Source organism: Amblyomma maculatum, chromosome 3, assembly GCF_055883805.1.
Source record: "Amblyomma maculatum isolate TAMU_Amacu chromosome 3, ASM5588380v1, whole genome shotgun sequence".
NCBI lineage: Eukaryota > Metazoa > Arthropoda > Arachnida > Ixodida > Ixodidae > Amblyomma > Amblyomma maculatum.
Window position 1 is genome coordinate 197,034,098 of NC_139346.1, and position 19,097 is coordinate 197,053,194.

The 19,097-nt window shown below is 41.5% G+C and overlaps 1 protein-coding gene across 1 annotated transcript; it reads right to left on the reverse strand.

Moving 5' to 3' along the window:
- Positions 1-2,820: 2,820 nt before the first annotated feature.
- On the reverse strand, positions 2,821-18,956 carry rogdi (rogdi atypical leucine zipper). The gene is made up of 10 exons (XM_084599182.1): positions 18,787-18,956; positions 18,191-18,262; positions 17,554-17,636; positions 17,117-17,183; positions 15,374-15,457; positions 15,114-15,215; positions 13,440-13,538; positions 13,000-13,128; positions 11,236-11,319; positions 2,821-6,053 (listed from the first exon to the last, which is right to left on the reverse strand). Exons 1-10 carry the CDS (start codon positions 18,820-18,822, stop codon positions 6,012-6,014), a joined length of 798 nt encoding a protein of 265 aa, XP_084455308.1. The 5' UTR covers positions 18,823-18,956; the 3' UTR covers positions 2,821-6,011.
- Positions 18,957-19,097: the final 141 nt, after the last annotated feature.

Below are 19,097 nucleotides of genomic sequence, written 5' to 3' on the forward strand. Positions count from 1 at the left end.
GCTGAAAAATTTCCTACAAGTGACAGCAAACTCTGCAAGTGGTGTTAAAGTTTCAGTAAAGACTGAGAGGTCGAAAGTACACCAGAGTTGGCTTTGAAAGGACGCAATAGCGTTAAGGTGTCTCTCAAGATCTAAATGCTGACATTCACCAAACTGCCCGAGATGTCTGTGTTCCGAATGACCATGGCAGGGATGGCAGGTCCGAACGTCCGAAGCTGAGCAGAATCTTGCGACCTAGTCTGGCCAGTGCCAACTCTAATAGCTGCCCAGAAATTACACCACTCACGCCATGAATGGCACCAAAGAGCTGCGCTCTCAAATTTGTTCCCAGAAAATATCCAAAATTTCTGGGTATGTACGAACCCGTGCTTGAAACCATACGAGGTTGATAATTACTGGTCATATTTATGACTGCACACTGCCTACGTAGTACCAATATTGGGCCATGGTTTGTGTTGCCTGGGGCAGGATGCAACCCATAAAGGCAACAGGTGCCCCTGAAAAGTGGTCCATCTTTGATCCATTGGTATCGATTGATCTTCACGATGGCGCGGCTAATCGGACTATGGGATGGTGAACTTTCATCTGCTGTACGTACCTTGCGTTGTTCCGATAACAGGTCCAAGTGGATTACTCGTGAGAATCTGTCAATGCCATTGACTGTAGAGGGGTCTATGGAGGGGTAAGAGCTGGTTTTTTCTTAAGTTGTGTCTGACTATAGTAAAATCTTGTGAATTCTGATAATTCAAACTAGGAGCGCTGTCTCGGCCTGCACCCACGTAAGTAAGTCTATGGTGTCGAACGCTAGTTAATTCAAACGTAGGTGGGCTCGGTTCCAGTTAATTTTGATGGCTGGAGGTATGATCGACCCGCGCAGCCAATTATCACCGGACTGGACCTTCCCAAGCTTCATTTGCACGAAGTAGTGGTGTTCGCACATACAACTACGATCTGAAGGTCACCATTTCCTAAATACAGCTCTGTCGCACAGTTTTGGTTTCGCATTCCTCAACTTCATGCCACCCATGGTTGCAATCGGGCACACAGTCGAGCCATTTTGCATGTGTCTAGGCGCATCAATGTTCTTTTTTTATTTTCGAATGGCATTCATCATCATCATCATCAGCCTGATTATACCCACTGCAGGGCAAAGGCCTCTCCCATATTTCTCCACTTAACCCGGTTCTGTGCTAGCTGCATCCACTTGACCCCTGCGAACTTCTTAATCTTATCCGCCCACCTAACTTTCTGCCTCCCCCTGCTACGCTTTCTTTCCCTTGGAATCCAGTTTGTTACCCTAAGCGACCATCGGTTATCCTCTCTTCGCACTACATGTCCTGCCCATGTCCATTTCTTCTTCTTAATTTCCACTAGAATGTCGGTAACTTGAGTTATTTCTCTGACCCACTCTGCACGCTTTCTATCTCTTAATGTTACCCCTACCATTTTTCGTTCCATAGCCCTCTGGGTTGTCCTCAACTTAAGTAGAACTCTCTTGGTTAGCCTCCACGTTTCAGCCCCATAGGTGAGTACAGGCAAGATGCAACTGTTGTATACTTTCCTCTTGAGCGATACCGGTAAGCTGCTAGTCATAATCTGCGAGTGCTTGCCAAATGCGCTCCATCCCAATCTTATTCTTCTTGATATTTCCTTTTCCTGGTCCGGATCTGCGGTTACTATCTGTCCTAAGTAGACATATTCGCCTACTATTTCCAGTATTTCGCTACCTAATGTAAACTGATGTTCTTCCCGAGGCTGTTGAACATTACCTTAGTCTTCTGCATATTGATTTTCAAGCCTACCTTTCTACTTTTTCTGTCTAGGTCATCAATCATTATTTGCAGTTCATCCCCCGAGTTGCTTAGCAAGGCAATGTCATCAGCAAATCGCAGATTACTGAGGTATTCTCCATCTACCCTTATCCCTAACTGCTCCCATTCCAAGTCTCTGAATACTTCCTCTAAACAAGCTGTGAATAGTACTGGGGAGATTGTGTCTCCTTGCCTAACACCTTTCTTTATGGGAATTTTGTTGCTTTCTTTATGTAGAACTATGGTTGCTGTGCAGCCATGCAGCCACTATATATATCTTCCAGCACTTTCACGTATGGCTCGTCTACCCCCTGATTTCGCAATGCCTGCATCACCGCCGAGGTTTCAACTAATGGCATTACACTGTTCTAACAAACGCTTGCACATATATCCCTTGTGTGCATCCGCATGCTGCTTCCAGTGCACACCGCACACTTCATCGCGCTGATAGTGCAGTGAAGCATACTCCGAATGCAAGGGGCTGCTTCAAACAGTTTTCGACAGTTTTTCAGGTGCATTCAATAATTAGACCCTTTGTTTAGTTCTAGAAAACATTTCTAGTTCTATGAAGGCCGAATTAACAATTGTTTACTGTACAGCTTGTCGGTGGCAGTCTATTGTGAACTTGGTTCAGAAATCTGTGGCTGGACTGGTTTCGGGGTGATAATAGGGGACCTCTGGTCATCATCATGCATGCCGTTATACCTGCAACAATGCATGATGCAATTCAGGTAGATATTTTAACGACTGCTTGCCGACACTCTTAACTCGATACTCATACTTCGACCCCTTCAAAGCTCATTCAGAAACAATCTAGATTTCCAAATTGAGGGTGGAGTTTTTGCTCTAGTATCGCACAGCCACAGACATGCAGCACAAACATCTTCACCATCTCCCTGCTGCTTAAGCACATATTTCGGAGCCAACAGTCCAATTGGTATCCTTAGCGCACTTAATGTTTTCTCCAGGAAAGCTGGTTCAGGTTTGAAATAGGCAGAGACCACAGCAGTTCTGCTAGATTTCTTTTATTTGTTGTATCAATTTGCCTGTACAAGTAACAAAAAATGGCACGCATAAGTATACAAAATATAGTAACGAGTACTGATGAATTGAGCTTGAAAATTATGACGTGCTGCTGAAAACCTACTCAACAGTGCAACTATGGATGCAGGAAACACTAATCATGGACACTGTTCAGAAATAAAAGGGCTTTACAGTGCCCCTACTATAGCCTATACTCATGTAGAATACCTAATTTGCAAGTAAAGACTGTGAAAGTTTTGCATTCTTTTGCTAAACATCCAAGTAAAACTGAGAACTGCGATTAATGCTTCTGGCCAACATGGACAATGGTTTTCAAGATAATGTCTTTAGTTGGTTTTAGTCTAGTGTGAGGGGAAGGGAAGGCGCATTTCATAGTGGACACCTACACTTAGAATGAGTGGCATACAGTTACATATGTCATCGGTGCAAATCCCTGTCGCAAAGTAGTTTCCAACTGGACTAGCAGACGGATGCTAATTGAGTAGTGAATTATTACACCACCCTGAATGCTGCGCAAAGAAAAGTTGCATTATAATTTGATATGAATCATGTGCATATTTTCCTGACAAACTTTTCTCAAAACTACGGTACGGTGACTGGATGCCTTTTTGACCGAACGAGCTGTATACACTTTGCGTAAGAAGGCGCTCCACCGAATCGAAATGGAGTGAATGATGTTAAGAATTATGTAATGCACCAGGCAGTATACTTTTTTTTGTTCCACCTGCTTGAATGTCAGCAGTAGCTTAACTATATTGAATACACCCAGTGTAGAACAAAGGCCTCTCCCATGCCCCTCCGGTTAATGCTGTCGTGCTAGCCACGACCCCCTTACGCCTGCAAACTTCCTAGTTTTGTCCGCCCATTTGACCTTCTGCTACGACTGCTTTTCTCGAAATTCTGTCCATTACCTTCAACGACCATCAGTTATATTGCATTTGCATTACATGCCCTGCCCATGCCCATTTCTTCTTAGTTTCAAACATTAAATCATGACTGTTTTCCGACCCATTGTGCTCCTACCTCATAACACCAATGCAACCCTAATTCTTTCCAAAATTTGCTACATTGTCTTTAAGTGAAGTTCAAATTTTTTCATAAAGTTTCACATTTCTGCAATTTCACAGGCTTTTATTTTTGCAAAAGTCTGCGCTAAGGCTACTTCAGACACACCTGTATCAAGCAATTCTCCCAGTGCTTGACAACTTTCTAGCAACAGCTAAGCATTTAAAGCCATATTAAGAAGGCTAATTTATTTGACTGATTAATTAAGCAGGCAGAACAAAGAAAAAAATGTCAGACAGTACTTTATACAGTTCTTAACCCATTCACTCTGACTTCAATTCGAAAAAAAAAAAAAATGCTTAGCTTGCATTTCTTTAAGTACTTATGCATAAGCCGAGACACCCTGTATATAGCATTATGCAAAATTGTTACAGAAAAAGATCCAAGCTTAGAGAGAAGACTTCTTTGATTTTTCTCCTCTATTAAGCTTTGCACACTGAACAATTGAATAAATATAGAGGTACACAAAGCTACCAATGTCCCAAGGAAGACCTAAACTTGCTTTGTAATGCATGTTGCAAAAAATTAAAATATAACTTCTCATAACAGCTTGGGATGAAGAGTTAGATGCAGCAATGCATATGAGAATCAAAATGAGGAAAAAAGAAAATAAAAGAGAACCTTTTGAGTATATTTTCAGCATCTCAATTAAAATTCAGCCATTTGTTTTTCTTCCAAAGCTCAAAAAGTAAAAAATAAATCTAATGCAACATGTACACTACTGAAAAAAAAAGAAAAAAAAAAGGTCACTGTACATATGGTACTTACAACACATACATTGACAGCCAAAGTTACAGGGCCACAAGCAAATAAACAAAAAAAAAGGGTACTTGGGACAGACAATCTTGTACATGAAAGGCAGCTATCACACGGTGCTTGTTTTCATCTTTTTTTTTCTTCCTCTAAGTTTGGCTTGTGTACTGTGTTATTGCTCTATAAACCGTTCAGTTTGAACGCACAGTAGATGCGCTAAACAACAACCTGTAATAAGCTCCTCGAGAGGTGCAGTTCTCTCAACGTGCCACATACTGCCCCAATGCGATCCTACCACGAACAGAGATGCAACAGACGCAAGTAGCGATACCACAACATGGCTGACCAAGAAAGGAAGGGCACACAAAGAAATTTTTAAAGTATCACAAAGCGATAGGCATGCCGCCTCTAAGAGTGTTTTCTTCTTTTGGGAAGGGGAGACAAGTGCAGAGTACCTAAAAGTTCTCACTAGCTTGAACTGGATTGTGATTTGTCGTTTGCACAGAAACATTTCAGCAAAGATTAGCTATGCAGCCACACCAACATAACGCCAGCAGATCGTGCATTGAAGCCAAAAGGGAAAAAAAAACGTTATCTCGGACCACATTCAAGAATTTCCGAAACATCAGCATTTTTTCGATTCAAGTATGCACTTTTCAGCATTTGTGATAAGAGAACAGCAGGTTACAAGTCCGATTCAAAACATGAGAGTATAATCCTGCACACTCATTACATAAGCAAGGAAAAGAAAATGAAATTCAGATTTCTTCATGGGCCATTGCAGCCCTGCAAGCTAGAGACGAGGCAAAAGCAATGCCAAAATTAAAAGACACCGACTGCTCTTTGATCAAGAATGCCAAGCCACCTAACGAGATATTAATCAGTAGATTCCAGTTTAGACAAGTTTTGACAGCTGTTTAGTAAAACAAAAAGCTCAGGTTTGACAAACAAAGCAGGCATTTAGTCACAGCCTCTCTGTTTATAATCATTTGGTAACTGAAACAGCTACATGCATACTTTTTCCCGTTAAAACGAGAAGACACACTATACTGACACCCGTGACCTTCGAGCATTGACAAAAAAAAAAGAAAGAAGAGACAAACTGAGCAGGTTTTCTTTGGGCGAGATGAGTACATTTGTAGCTGCCACGGTCCACAGTGCATTTTGAAGCAAGGAAAGGTGGCAGCTCCTGTCGCAGGCAGCTCGTGCCTTGAAGAAAAGGTGGTGTCAGCAGTAGTTAGACAAAATCGAGTTGTTCCTTAAGTATTCCCTTCAGTGCATCTCCCATGTCTCCTCCTCTGTGGACCTCTCGCAGTGTGGCTCGGGTCTTTTTCTTCTTTACGGAATGTGGAACTCCCTGTACTGGTAGAATACACCAACCTGCGAGGCAGAGAGAGAGAGACTCGAAGTGCAGTGTTCCCAGTTCTCTTACACTATAGCATCTGCATTCAAACTGGTTCTCCACAGAGGGCTTGCAATGGCATACAGGTAATTGTATGTCATTGTATGTCATACAGGTACATGAATTTGCCTGCATATTCGTGCCCCTTGTTACGTTTCTCAATGACAAAGTTAAGCACAATACCACATGTTTTTCACCAATAGGGAAGCCTTTACAATCAGATTCTAATTGAACTACTCATTTGGAGAGTGCAAAGGAAGTGCCACCTGCCAGCGGTGCTTGATGAATAACAATAATAAAAATAAGAGCTCTAATAACAACTGCAAGGTTGGCTGTGTTATTTGAAAGTTTGCTTCAACTGGTAAACATCCACGGGGAAAAAAAAAAATGAATATCTGAAAGTTTTATTATTTGCGTGTGAAGGGGGTAACCGAGGATTAGTACACTGCCCTAGCAACGTGTCCTTTAGAAAGACACAATGTCAGCAAAATCTATCTTGTAATGTCCGATGTTTACTTCCTATAAATGTTCAACTAAGGATCTGCTTTTGTTACTAATGCAGTTAGAGATGATGACGAGTAGATGAAACAAGTGCTTTTTTTTGTACATTTAAATTCTACTGAGATTATATTGAATGGATAGGTCAAAAGATGGCGCCATAATCTAGTATGAAATCATGTTGAATTTACTGCAGAATCTTGATATGGAAGTGTTCAGATAAGAATGGTAATCGAGGTTCCATGGCTATTTTTTGTTTTCAATTAAATTTTTATATGTGGTGGGCTTTATATGTGGTGGGCAAATGTCTCAACACAAAGAAATGAGTTTTAGTTTTGCACTATACAGCATAGTTTTCTAGGAAAAAGATCGAATATCACTGCAGGTGGTAAACGCTGTTTTTGCCATTTCAAAAATTTCATGTTTAGAAACCTGCTGCTTGCATGCTAAAACTTTGTCATCCATTCTTTTTTACTCACTAAATCTATGCAACGTTTATGAGAACGATTAAAAGCCTGTTTTGTTGTTGCAGTTAATCTAATAAAAAAATCACAAATATTGATTCCGAAGCAATGCGCTACAATAAAGGCCATTTTCAACCTTAAATGCCAGCATGATGTGTTATGTTGTTAATTCTTTCTGTTTATTATTCAGATTATTGCCTTAATTTCAAGCAAAATTGGAAGCTATAGACCGCTAGGTGTGTTCTCCACAACGCATCAAGCTTGTCCAAGATTCGAAAAGAGCAAAAAAAGCACAATTTTGATTCCAATTTATAAAAAAATCATTTTCGATACTTATGGAAATTTCTCTCATCAATCCTCAGTACCTCAAAAATAGTGCGGCCCAGAAAGTGTTGCATTATATTGCTTAAATTTATAAATAAGTACAAAACTAAGCGCTCATTCTGAATATTGTCAATATTCAGCCCTACATTCTGGCACGACTAAATACAGAATTACCACTGAAACTTTTCCTTCATATTATCAGGCCTAGTTCTCTAGCTAACGAGGAGCGAATCTGCTGTCCATGCGCTTTGCAGGCATGAAAAAAGGCACGGAACTGTGTTTACTCACAATTTTAAGCTTACGAGCCGGGAACATACTACAATGATTTTTGCTAGAGTACCTTATTTAGCAGGTATATTAAGGAATAACGAAATATTTAAAGGGCACTTCTATATTAGTCATTACTATAGATACAGTTTTTTTATAATTTACAAGCATTTTCCAATTGTGACATTAAGTCCCTGCACAATATGTTATTTAAAATTTTTTAGTCCCTAGCCCATTTAACTTCAGAATAAAGAACACAACCATCAGCACACAATTCAATTTTGACAAAAATACTGTGCACGACACCGTTAACATATACCAGAAACAAAAGGAGCCTAAGCGTTGAGCCTGGGAGAATGCCAGAGTCTACCAAGAGAGTGCGCATTAGTGTGTTCGTCATTAAATGCAACGCATTCTTGCCACTCATTAATGTTAACTAAAGCCAACTTTATCAGCTGAAATTTTCTTGAGCATTTTATTCAATTTGAACAACAATTGTTCATAAAAGGCACTTGTTAAATGATTTTGAGAAATCCATAAGAACTGTGCCTGTTTTGCTGCCAATATTTAAGTATTAAAATCACTGATGGTTTTGATTAATTACAACTACACTGAGTAATCTCTCCTAAATCCATGCTGAAATTTAGTCAATCTATTATGCTTATCTAAGTGTTCTGAGACATGTTGAGGTGTTGAAATGCTTCAACATTTTAAAAACATTAGAAGTTAGAAAAAAAAAAAGGTCATCATTAAGAAGAGACTTGAATCTGGCTGTTCTCCAGTCCCCAGTAATTTGACCCGAATGCAGCGACTTAGAAAACATTATATATGAAAACAGTTGCTACCTGTCCAGTACACACCTGGTATCCCAGCAGGACCACCAGACTCTTTTCCACCTAACTTCCAATTCTGCACTGGATGTCTCTTTTTCCGCTACCGCGCTCCGCACCACAAGACAAATGTTATAGATGAGCCAACTCGAGTCACTAACCAATCCGCCTCTCTGATTGACCATGTGCTTTGCAACAAGGACATAAATGTGTTTGCTGGTGTGTGCGACATTGCCATCTCAGACCACAATCCCATCTTTATTCTTTATCCCTGTGACCCTTTGCTTTATCCTCCCAAGCAGTTTAAAAAACGTACCACCCGAATCGATTACGCTCAAGTGCGATCGCTGCTTCAGTGCACAGATTTCGAAGGCGTGCATGATGATGACATAGATATTGAATATCAATACCTGATAAGGAAAATCACAGACGTCATTGACCGATCCACTTACACATACACTAGGCGTAACTACGACCATGGTATATGCCCTTGGATGACAAAAGCTATACTTGAAGTCTTGAAAAAGAAAGATTCATACTATCATAAGTGGAAAAACAATCGAACTAATAGGTATTACCGGGAACAGTTTCGATGCTACAGAAACAAATCGGTCGCCATGATGAGGAACTCAAAGAAACAATACTACACTAATCTAATTATGAGACAGGAAGGAAATTCCAAAAAGATATGGGGAATTGTGAGCGATGTTGTTGGATTAAAGAAAAAAGAACATATCCTTCCAGACTTAATCTCAGAGGAGATGGCTGATACCTTCAATAATAATTTCGTCGATCGAGGAAAAAAACTGGTTAATGGCTTTCCTTCAACAACGCCTCACCTAGGAAGACCTATTGCAACAAATAATACCTTTGCTTTCCGGGAGATAACTGAAGAAGAAATGAGGTCAGTAGTTAAAAATCTGCGAGAAAACAAAGCTTGTGGTTATGACGGAATACCATCGAAGGTGCTAAAAGACAATATCGACATTCTTTGCACCCCCTTATGCAACATAATTAACCATGCGATGGTTAGCTCTCAGTATCCAATAAGCTTGAAGATTGCGAAAGTTGTGCCAGTCTACAAGACAGGAGATCCCAATGACCCCAGTAGTTACAGACCCATATCTGTGCTTAGTATAATCAATACTGTTTTTGAAAAATTAATATCCTTACAATTGAACAAGTTTCTGCTTGATAATAATGTAATCTGTGCTGAGCAGCATGGCTTTATCTCAGCCAAATCAACAACCACTGCTGTCACATCACTTTCTCACCATATTAACACTGCTCTTCACAAAAATCAAATTGCAATAGTAATATTCCTCGACATAAAAAAGGCATTTGAGTGCGTCTGTCACTCAGAGTTATTGGAAAAATTAAAATCGTGTGGTATTACTAATGCCTCTCTCCAGTTTTTTGATAGCTACCTTTCCGCTAGAAAACAAAAAGTAGTGCTGAGTGACAGACACTCCACACTACTACCTGTGACTTGCGGGGTCCCGCAAGGATCTGTATTGGGTCCTGTTTTGTTTTCCATTTTTGTGAACGACCTACCGCAGGCCGTTCAATTTTCAAAAGTCTTTATGTATGCAGATGACACTGCTCTTTTGTTCACATCTAAGTCACTCTTGGGCCTAGAAAATACGATAACGTCCGAACTGTTTAATGTTTCAGAATGGTTTCGTGCTAATAAACTAACAATAAATGTAGATAAAACTAAATATGTAGTATTCCACTCCAAGAGAAGAAACATTAACCCTAGTACGATTCACATATCTCTAAACAACGATTGTATTCAGCAAGTTTGTTCTTTCAAATACCTTGGTATCATCTTTGACCAACACTTGCACTGGCAAGAGCAGATAGATAAGCTATCTAAAAAGCTAGCTTTCAGTTGCTACGCGCTTACCAAGGCGAAAAGGTATTTCCCGTACACCATACTACGTTCCCTGTATTTTTCGTTATTTCACTGCCACATCAGCTACTGCTGTGAGTCTTGGGGACAAACGTACAAAACTTATCTACTTCCCTTACAGAGACTGCAGAAGAGAGCATTGCGTATAATATACCGCGTATCTTTCGACTGCAGCAACAATAATTTATTTCTAGAAAATCGAGTACTTTCTTTAGAATCAATGCTTAAATACAAAATCTGTGTATTGGTAAATAACATCATTAATACTAGTATTCCTCTGCCACTTGATATTTTCTTGTTGCCATCTCGCAATACAAGACACGCATTAAATGGCAATTTCAACCTCCCTGCCTGCCACAATGTGTACGGAGAACGTTTAGTACAATTTTCTGGAGCAAAACATTGGAACACGTTGCCTATTAATGTAAAACTTGCAGGTAACTTTAAAATGAGTTGTAAAATGTTCTTTATTAACAGCCAAGGAGAGTTATGATCCCCTCCCCCCCCCCCCCCCATTTTTTTTTGTGTGTGTGCGCTTGCGTTTTGTATTAATTGCCTATGAATTGCTTGCTGAAAAGTATTTTTCTCCGTGCCTGTTGATTCTTTTTGCTTGTCTGTTTGAGTCGTTTTTTTTTTTTGTATGTTTGTGTGTGTGTGTGTGTTTGTATGCGCTCATTACGGCTGCCTGACCAAGTTTATTCTGTACTGGACCGTCTACTAGCCCCCCGGCTATCGGTCCAAATATTCTTTATGTATTTCGTTTCCTACAAATAAAGATCACTTTGATTGATTGATTGATTGATTGATTGATTGAAGCTCAGCTTCCACCTTCGCTGCTGGTGTTCAAGACAGCACAGCTCACCTTGTCCTTCAGTTGTTGACAAAGCTGAAGTGCAATGGTGAACAGCACCAGGACCTCGCTCAGCCAGGGAACGGAGGCTTCTGCCTGAAATGTACAAACCCTGGCCATTTCTTCCACAGTTCCACCGTTTCAGCTCGCGAGAAGTCATGCCACGCGGGTTGCACTAGTATAATCTACTACAATTCACAGTGGACACGCCAAGAGACAAGCACTTCGCCCTCCACCCGAATGGCGGCAGTTTGCCTCTAAAACTGAACTGAAGCAGCGTTCTGCAACTGCTGTTTTTGATGTACATTAGGGGCCACATTCCGCGTTTGCGTCATTTTCAGAAGTGTTGTTATCTCCCTAATCTCATTACCCAATTGGTGGAAACAATGGAACCGCATGTCACCACCACTTCTGGTTCCGGAGTTTCACCAATCAGGTGACTCGAGGTCAAGGAGATGACACTTCTGAAAATGGTGCTAACTTGGAATACAGACCAACTAATGAAACTGATAGTTAGAATAAGTTTTCCCGTAAAATATAGTAGTGAAACATACATATATATTTTTTTTGTGATCCTTACTGTATACGACTGCACCCAGTGGTTGCCTCTAAAAGATGCAAATGTTTCCCTTCCAACACTTCCCTTATCTTGCACAATTCAAATTACTACGCATGAGTGGTTGCTATGATACAGCTATGAGTGTATACATTCTTTGCCAAACTTTCTACTTTTCTAGTCAGCCTTCATCCCAGAGATGTCGGCAGAGCAAAACAAGAATGCTTAGATACTGCTACGCTTAACACTCACACGACAGTCTCAGTGCACTCATACGATCATCAGAGCTGAGCAAAAAATCTAGCATGTGCCTAGCTCGTTGCCATAGCAACTGTGACACCAGCCGTTCAGCCACTGAAGCAGCGAGTGGTACAATGGCATGCACAACAAAAACATCTGTGGCATCGAACTTTCGGTTAATTCAAACCTGTCTTCTGGTTTCTTGAAAGCCAAATTAACGAGATTTCACTGTATAAACACCATTTCCTGCAGAAAATTCTTCATGGATTCTGTGGACAACACAGCTTGTTAGAACAGCTCCGTGCGTATCTTCACAGTCTCCAGTCACACTCTCGTGAAGATCCAACAAGAAATTTAATGTGAAACAATGTCCTTAATGCTCGATGTAGCATTATTTTCACTACTTCCGGTGTTGTAAGCTCAGTATCCAAGAGAAAAGCTAGCACTATGGTTGGCTTGGACTGCCCTTGGCTACTCATTGTTGCATCATGCATGTAGCTTGTAGCCATAAGCCCACAAATATATATATAATATATATATATATATATATATATATATATATATATATATATATATATATATATATATATATATATATATATATATATATATGTTTTATGAATGCAAAGTTGCTTCATCCTCATTTATATCCATTGCTCATGTGTAGTAAATTCGATCACCCCCTAAAGAAGGCTCCAACTTTTCACAGCTATGCACTTCAAGTTTCCAGAGCTGCCCATAGGTTCGGTGAGGTTGCAATAATGTCACGCTCTCCACTTTGCATTCACAAAGCGCACTGGTGTACGTGCTCGTAAAACACAGGAAATGAGCCCACCTGCACACGAATATGCAACATGGCAAAATAAATTTGGGCATGACTGCACACTGGGAGTCCATTATTAGCGTTTTCTTTGCTCTGGTAGCCCTTTTACACAGTACAAAGCTTGTTCGGGCCCATGTAGCCCTAAGAGTAGCCCTACCTGGATAGCGTCAAACTTGGGCTGACCATGAGAGTCCTTCTGGACCAGGTAGACAGCAAAGATGAGCTTGTGGGATTGCACATAAAAACTGGCAGCCATGTCCTGAGGCAGTGGAGGTTGCAGGGATTTCTGCAAGGCGAGACACAGTACACTGGCAGCACATTTGTATGTACACGCTCTACACAACAGCGAACGTCATACTACGGGACATCTCAGCTCATGCTTCGACTGCGCTGTTTGTCAAGCATGGCAAGACTATACTGCTGTATACAAGCAGTAACAGTAACAGACTGCAAATGTCTATAGCCAGGCTCACAGCTGTGTTCACTGCCCAGAACATCTGAGCCCTGGCTTACTTTGCATGCCCAATAAAGGACCTCCGAGAGATCAAAAGAAACAAGCGCATGGTACAACAGAAGGGCTCCTTTTATGCTACTTGCCATATTTCGGCTGCCAAGGATCTCCTCAATGGTGCGCTTCTTTGGGATGATGAGACTGGCTCGACCGCGCTGCAGACAGCCCATTATGGTGGTCATCAGCTGCATTCAAAAACCTCGGTTACTAATAAAACAGACTGTAAGTGTCCCATGGACATCTTATGGACATCTACTGGGTGCAAAACATGCTGCTTCCTAAAAAATGTCGGTGCCTGTTTGAACATTAAAGCACTGTACAGTAGACAACACTCTGCAAATTACTGCGCCATAAATGCAGAATCAACAGCTAGGGATGTCAAAATTTGTCTTCTGCACCAAGTGCCAATGGTGTCACTACTGCCTGTGCCCTGCACTGTAACTTAAGGAGACTGTTAACTATCAGAGACAAATAGAGAAATACTGGCATATCCTCGTGTACCTTTCCTTGCAATTGCATAACAGGGGCAGAACTCGGAATTCTGGCGGGTATATATATATTTTTTAAATTGGCACACAACGAGGCCAGAGCCAACAGTAGTGCCGTGCTGCGTTCAAAATTTGCATGGTGATACGGAAAAAAAAAAATCCATGTAGTTGCATGGTGTGGATATTTTACACTCAATATAGTACTATAGGAATAAGTGCCATGACCTCACTGATTTCCTTTCACCTTTGTCCCAACTTGTGCTTTTCTAGGTATGCGAATGATAACAAAGCAATTTTCTCCATTGATAATTAAAGGTACTTTAGGAGCTCCCATTTCAAGTGATCTAACTTGGGCTGTCCGTATCACCCACATAACCAACTCTGCAAATAGCGTCTTTGGGTATCTTCGGTGGAAACTTACATTAATTAGCACCCAGTTCTTTCAAATCACTGCCTTACAAGACCTTAGTCAGGCCAAAACTTAAATATGCTAACTCTGTTTGGATCCCCATCAGACTATGTAACCTAATTAATGCCACTGAGTTAATCCAGAATCATGCCGCCAGGTTTATCTCATATGATAACTCTTATTATGTGAGTATCTCAGGACTAAAATTATGACTACAGTTACCTACGCTAGTCATCTGTCATAACATAACACGTCTTATCACATAATTATCTCACAACTGAAATCACTACTACAGTTACCTACGCTAGTCATCCGGCTAACGCAGCATGTCTTATTTCATACACAGTCTCACAATATTCCAGCAGCCAATCAAATCAACCCAAGCTTGCATTGCATTTCCATCGTAACCACCTAAGCACTGTATACTCTTAACATGCCCATACCACAAATCCGCCATCAAGGATATTCATCAATGTAAACCATTGTCAATCATTTTAAATACTGTATGTTATTTTTGCCGTGCTACCCTCAGCATCCATGTAATGCCCCGTAAAGGACCTTTGAAGAATAATAGATAAGTTAATTAGGTATGGTGTCACATCATACCATTAAAGGTGAAGCTTAAGTCTCCAAAATTTTTTTGTGCACCACTTGTCTCATGACATCTGCCAACTGCAGAGGGTTCGACAGTTCCAAATCACAAAACCTACCACTCGATCCCAGAACAACCAACTTTTTTCTACGTCAGTGTATAGGATTCTTGTGGTTTCCAATATGCAACTGCTGTATGCTATATTCTACATAAGAAAAGCAGTAAGATTATGATGTCTTCAGGCCATTAATAACTATCCATGCACGTGTACCTGAGTCACCTCTTCTGCAGATTTGAACTCAAACTTGGTGTTTGGTGGCGGTGGAGTCAGCAAGTTCAAGGCTGTCATGAGGTTGTTTCCCGCATCTTGCACCTTTGGGTAAAATGAGAAAAAATAAGCAAAGAAAACAGCAGGCAGGATGGGCCACAAAAGACAGTTCATGGCCACAGACTATGCATAGGTTGCACATTCCAGCAGAAACTGTGGCAACCATCAAAAAGACAGGCTGCCAGAATGGTAACAGTTCCCACCTGCTGGAGCTTCCACTGGCAGTCATTTTGCACTATTGTTCTCAACGTCGAACCGGGGTGCTTGGGAATTCGCAGAGCAATGTCCTGAAATATTAGAACTGACGCTGAAGTATCACAGCAATTTTTTTTCACGCTTCTGCTCAGGAAAAGAATGACTTCTGAAAACTGGTGAGAAGCACCTCCAATAAAACCAAATGCCACTTTTCCTCAGTACAGTGTTTAACCATGAGCAACTCTAGTAGTGTGCTAACAGAGGGCGACTGGTTCAAAGCACTATTGCACATATGGTCCAGGGGGGCCACAGGTCATGACCAACTCACCACATGAGCTTGTCTCATGGTAAGAGTTCTCAAATGTGAGCAAAGGTCCAGCGAGATGAAATGCAGAGGTGTTGCTCCAAAACATGAAAGGCAAACTTAGCTCTCAATCCTCGAGTGGTGCTCACAAACCAAAGGCTTTGAAAGCCTGTGAATATCAGTCAGGTAGCTACTCGTCTACAGTAGGATACAACTTTAAAAAATTGCAGTTGCTAACTATGAGCAGTGGTGAGCCGTGCGTGTATTACTCCACTGAACAGTAAACAGAATAAGGGTTTTACGGTGGCAGTGGTCGTCAGCGGCCGGGGCAATCCAGTTAAAGCTGCCACTCTGCGTGGGCAGAGCATAGAAGTAGCCGAGGAAATTGCAATAGTGTTAGCTTGCATCGGAACGGAAGCGAAGCTTGTTATCAGTGACAGCAAAACTGCCGTACAAAATTTTAGCACCTCACCCTTAGTAGCTAGAATCCTAGGCCAGAGATAGTTGAATAAGAAAACTCAGACAATTTGGACTCCGGCGCACGAAGCCGTCCCTGGCAATGAGGTGGCCCACAAGCTGACTCGAGACCTCTGCTGCCAAGCTGCTATAGGGCTCCTCAATGACCGCGGGAGCAAAGAGCGCATGCTAAAATATATCACGCAACATTATAGATTAGATCGTACACTGGTCCGTCAGACCTGAAATTAAATAACAGACAAGCAGTCGTGTGAAGGCGATTGCAAACTTATACGTATATTTGCATCCAGTGGCGAACCACATGTTCCCTGAGGCCAGGAGCGATATGTATGGTCTTTGTGGGGCGAGAGCGACCCTCGAACACATAATATGGGAATACCTGTATCAAAGGGGATGCACAATATAAGCAGTAGAGACACCTGGGAAACCCTGCTGCGCAGCTCCTGCTTGTCTAATTAGCTAAAGAGGCTGGTGGGACTCAAAACCTTCCAGCCTGTATCTGAGGCGGCGGCACCCGCTCCCTGAACTGCGTGTCGGGTCGGTAGATCGCCTTATCTGTTGGATATGAAAGCTTTTTCTATCTATTAACATTTGATTGAACCATAAAAGCCAAAGACACCAAAATTCTTTAGTTTATATTCTGTCAGATGGTTAGCTTGCTATTTAGGTAACCAAGAAGATTAAAGTGTGGATCATTTTCTGCAATGGAGGAGTTGCGTGTGGCAGTTACTGCAGACTTAAGATATATCCGACTATAGCCTCGGGAATGCAAGGACATTGTCATGCTAACGTCTGCAGATAACTTTTTATTTAAAGCAGTGTACAGATCAGTAAAGTACCAGACGACACAGATACATTTCACGCAATGGCCAAACAACGCCTAATGAGTGAGCTACCAAAGGGCATCAGTGCTTCCACAAGACAAGAGAAGTGTGCATGTGAAGTAGTCAGAGACAAAGTGCATACTCACTGCATGGCTGATGCTATCCCCCGAGAGTGTTGCTACTACTTTGATTTGGTCAGGAGTGGCTGTGGAACTTGAGGCAAATGAAAATGTCTAGGTAAGTTCAACACATCACATCATGGATAACGACTATGCAAGGCAGCTATTATGCAGTAAATATATTCTGCTCTTGCTTCTTTCCCAGCCCTCTGACACTGGACAAAGCAACCTCATCAGCCCACTATTGCTAGGCGTAGGCTAGCAACAAAAAGCAAGCTTGGGGTGTGACCTATAATTAGAGGCCCGAAATATAGAAGAAACACATAGAATGCAATTAGTTTAAAGTTGTGCTCTATTATACCAACACCGAAGGTTTTAAACACATTCAGATTAGCTACAATAAAGATGCAAGATGCAGAAAAGTAACAAGTTCTGATGTCAAACCGAACAACACCGTCACATACCTTGCGCTGTTCATAACAAACTTTTCTGACTTGACAGCATTCTCCTGATTGGTAAATGAGTGTGGGAAGCGCTTCGAGCATTCCTGAAAATTCAAAAAGTGATCTCTGTGCAGTTCATGTCCTACCACCTAATATTCTTTTTTTCTTCATGCATATTGCAATCACAGTCAAGAGGACAAAAACATATATAGCCCTGTTATATTTTATTTCCTTGACAGTAGCTAATCTTACACATATAGTTCTGTCACACTGTGCTTTCATACAGAAAATGCCGTCGCCAGCACCTGATAACAGCAATTATCAAGGGCTGTGTTAGCGCTGTGTTAATAAAGAAAAAAGTGCCACAGTTTGGTAAACACTAATCTCCTTTCCGCCGGTTTGAGATTAGTGTATAGTACATCGTCAGCCGCTATCGCACTCTTGAGATTTCTCTAAAATGAGATAGTTATGAATCGCATGCACCGTAGCCATGCATCCCTGGCTATCGTTCTTTTTTCCCCTCCCTCTGGAGAGCTTGAGCAGTTTCATACGATGTAACGAATGCGTTCGACAGTGGCACAGCATGCTCGCGAGGCATTTCTGCAGAGATGCTGAGTTCAATATGCACGTGCAAAAATAAAAAAAATAAAAATAATACCAGCATAATTTCTTGCAGCTGCTCCAGTACAATGTTCACCTCCTCTTGCAAAAGCCATTCAAACTCTGCTTTCTGCAAAAAAGTGGTCAAGAGAGGCACAAGCGTGCAGCGAGTTTAATAATTAAACTGAACGCGCGAATGCCGGTTTCGAAATCTCGTGAGAACAGACGCGTGGCTACAAGCAACTAGAAGCGGCCAGTCGTTGCCGGCGCCAAAACAACACTGCACACATTCCGCAGTGTGCATCGAATTCATTTTCCTTTTCTTTAAAGCAAGTACAGACACTCAAGTAAGGGTCCGAGGAAGAAATTGGATTGCACATTACACTAAAAAGGAAAAAGACTTGCTTTCCATTTCCTGTCATTTCACTCCTTTCACACGCAGTGAAAGCTTTGCGGTGAAACTAAAGTGAGCAATGTGAAACTTGGACGTCGCCTTGCAAGCGGCAATAGCCGAGCGAAATTCAAGACACTTGATAACGACGATCCTTTGATTTTTACAGCCTGGACAAGGTAACCTGTAAAACTGTCTTCCCGCGAGTACATCGCCAAAATTTTGCAATTAAGTGGCTGAAAAACTTGAAAAATGTAACTTACAAGCGCTTCAATCTCGTCAACGTCTGCTTCCGCCATTGTGTATTGTGCTCCAGCTGTTATGGGATAGTTTCGTACTCGCTGGAAAATTCAGGCGTAGTGCCTGACGATGGATGTGCCAAAATTTGCGCGAATATTTTCATAAAAATGGCTTGAACGCTTCGCCGTTCAGCGCAGAGCCATGGTTCGACTACTGGCGCCTAAATTGGCCGAAGCAGCTTACGAAGCCCGCCCTCCGTCACGACAGCAAATGAGGTCCTCTCCCGACCGTCGCCGCGGCCATGTGTGCGCCAAGTTGTCCGTGGTTTAAATGT

Coding starts and splice junctions, on each gene's coding strand:
- rogdi (XM_084599182.1), bottom strand. CDS start 18,822: ATGGCGGAAGCAGACGTTGACGAGATTGAAGCGCTT. Junction 17,637..18,190: donor AGCTGCAAGAAATTATGCTG/GTATTATTTTTA, acceptor TTGAATTTTCAG/GAATGCTCGAAGCGCTTCCC. Junction 15,216..15,373: donor GCCAGTGGAAGCTCCAGCAG/GTGGGAACTGTT, acceptor TTTTACCCAAAG/GTGCAAGATGCGGGAAACAA.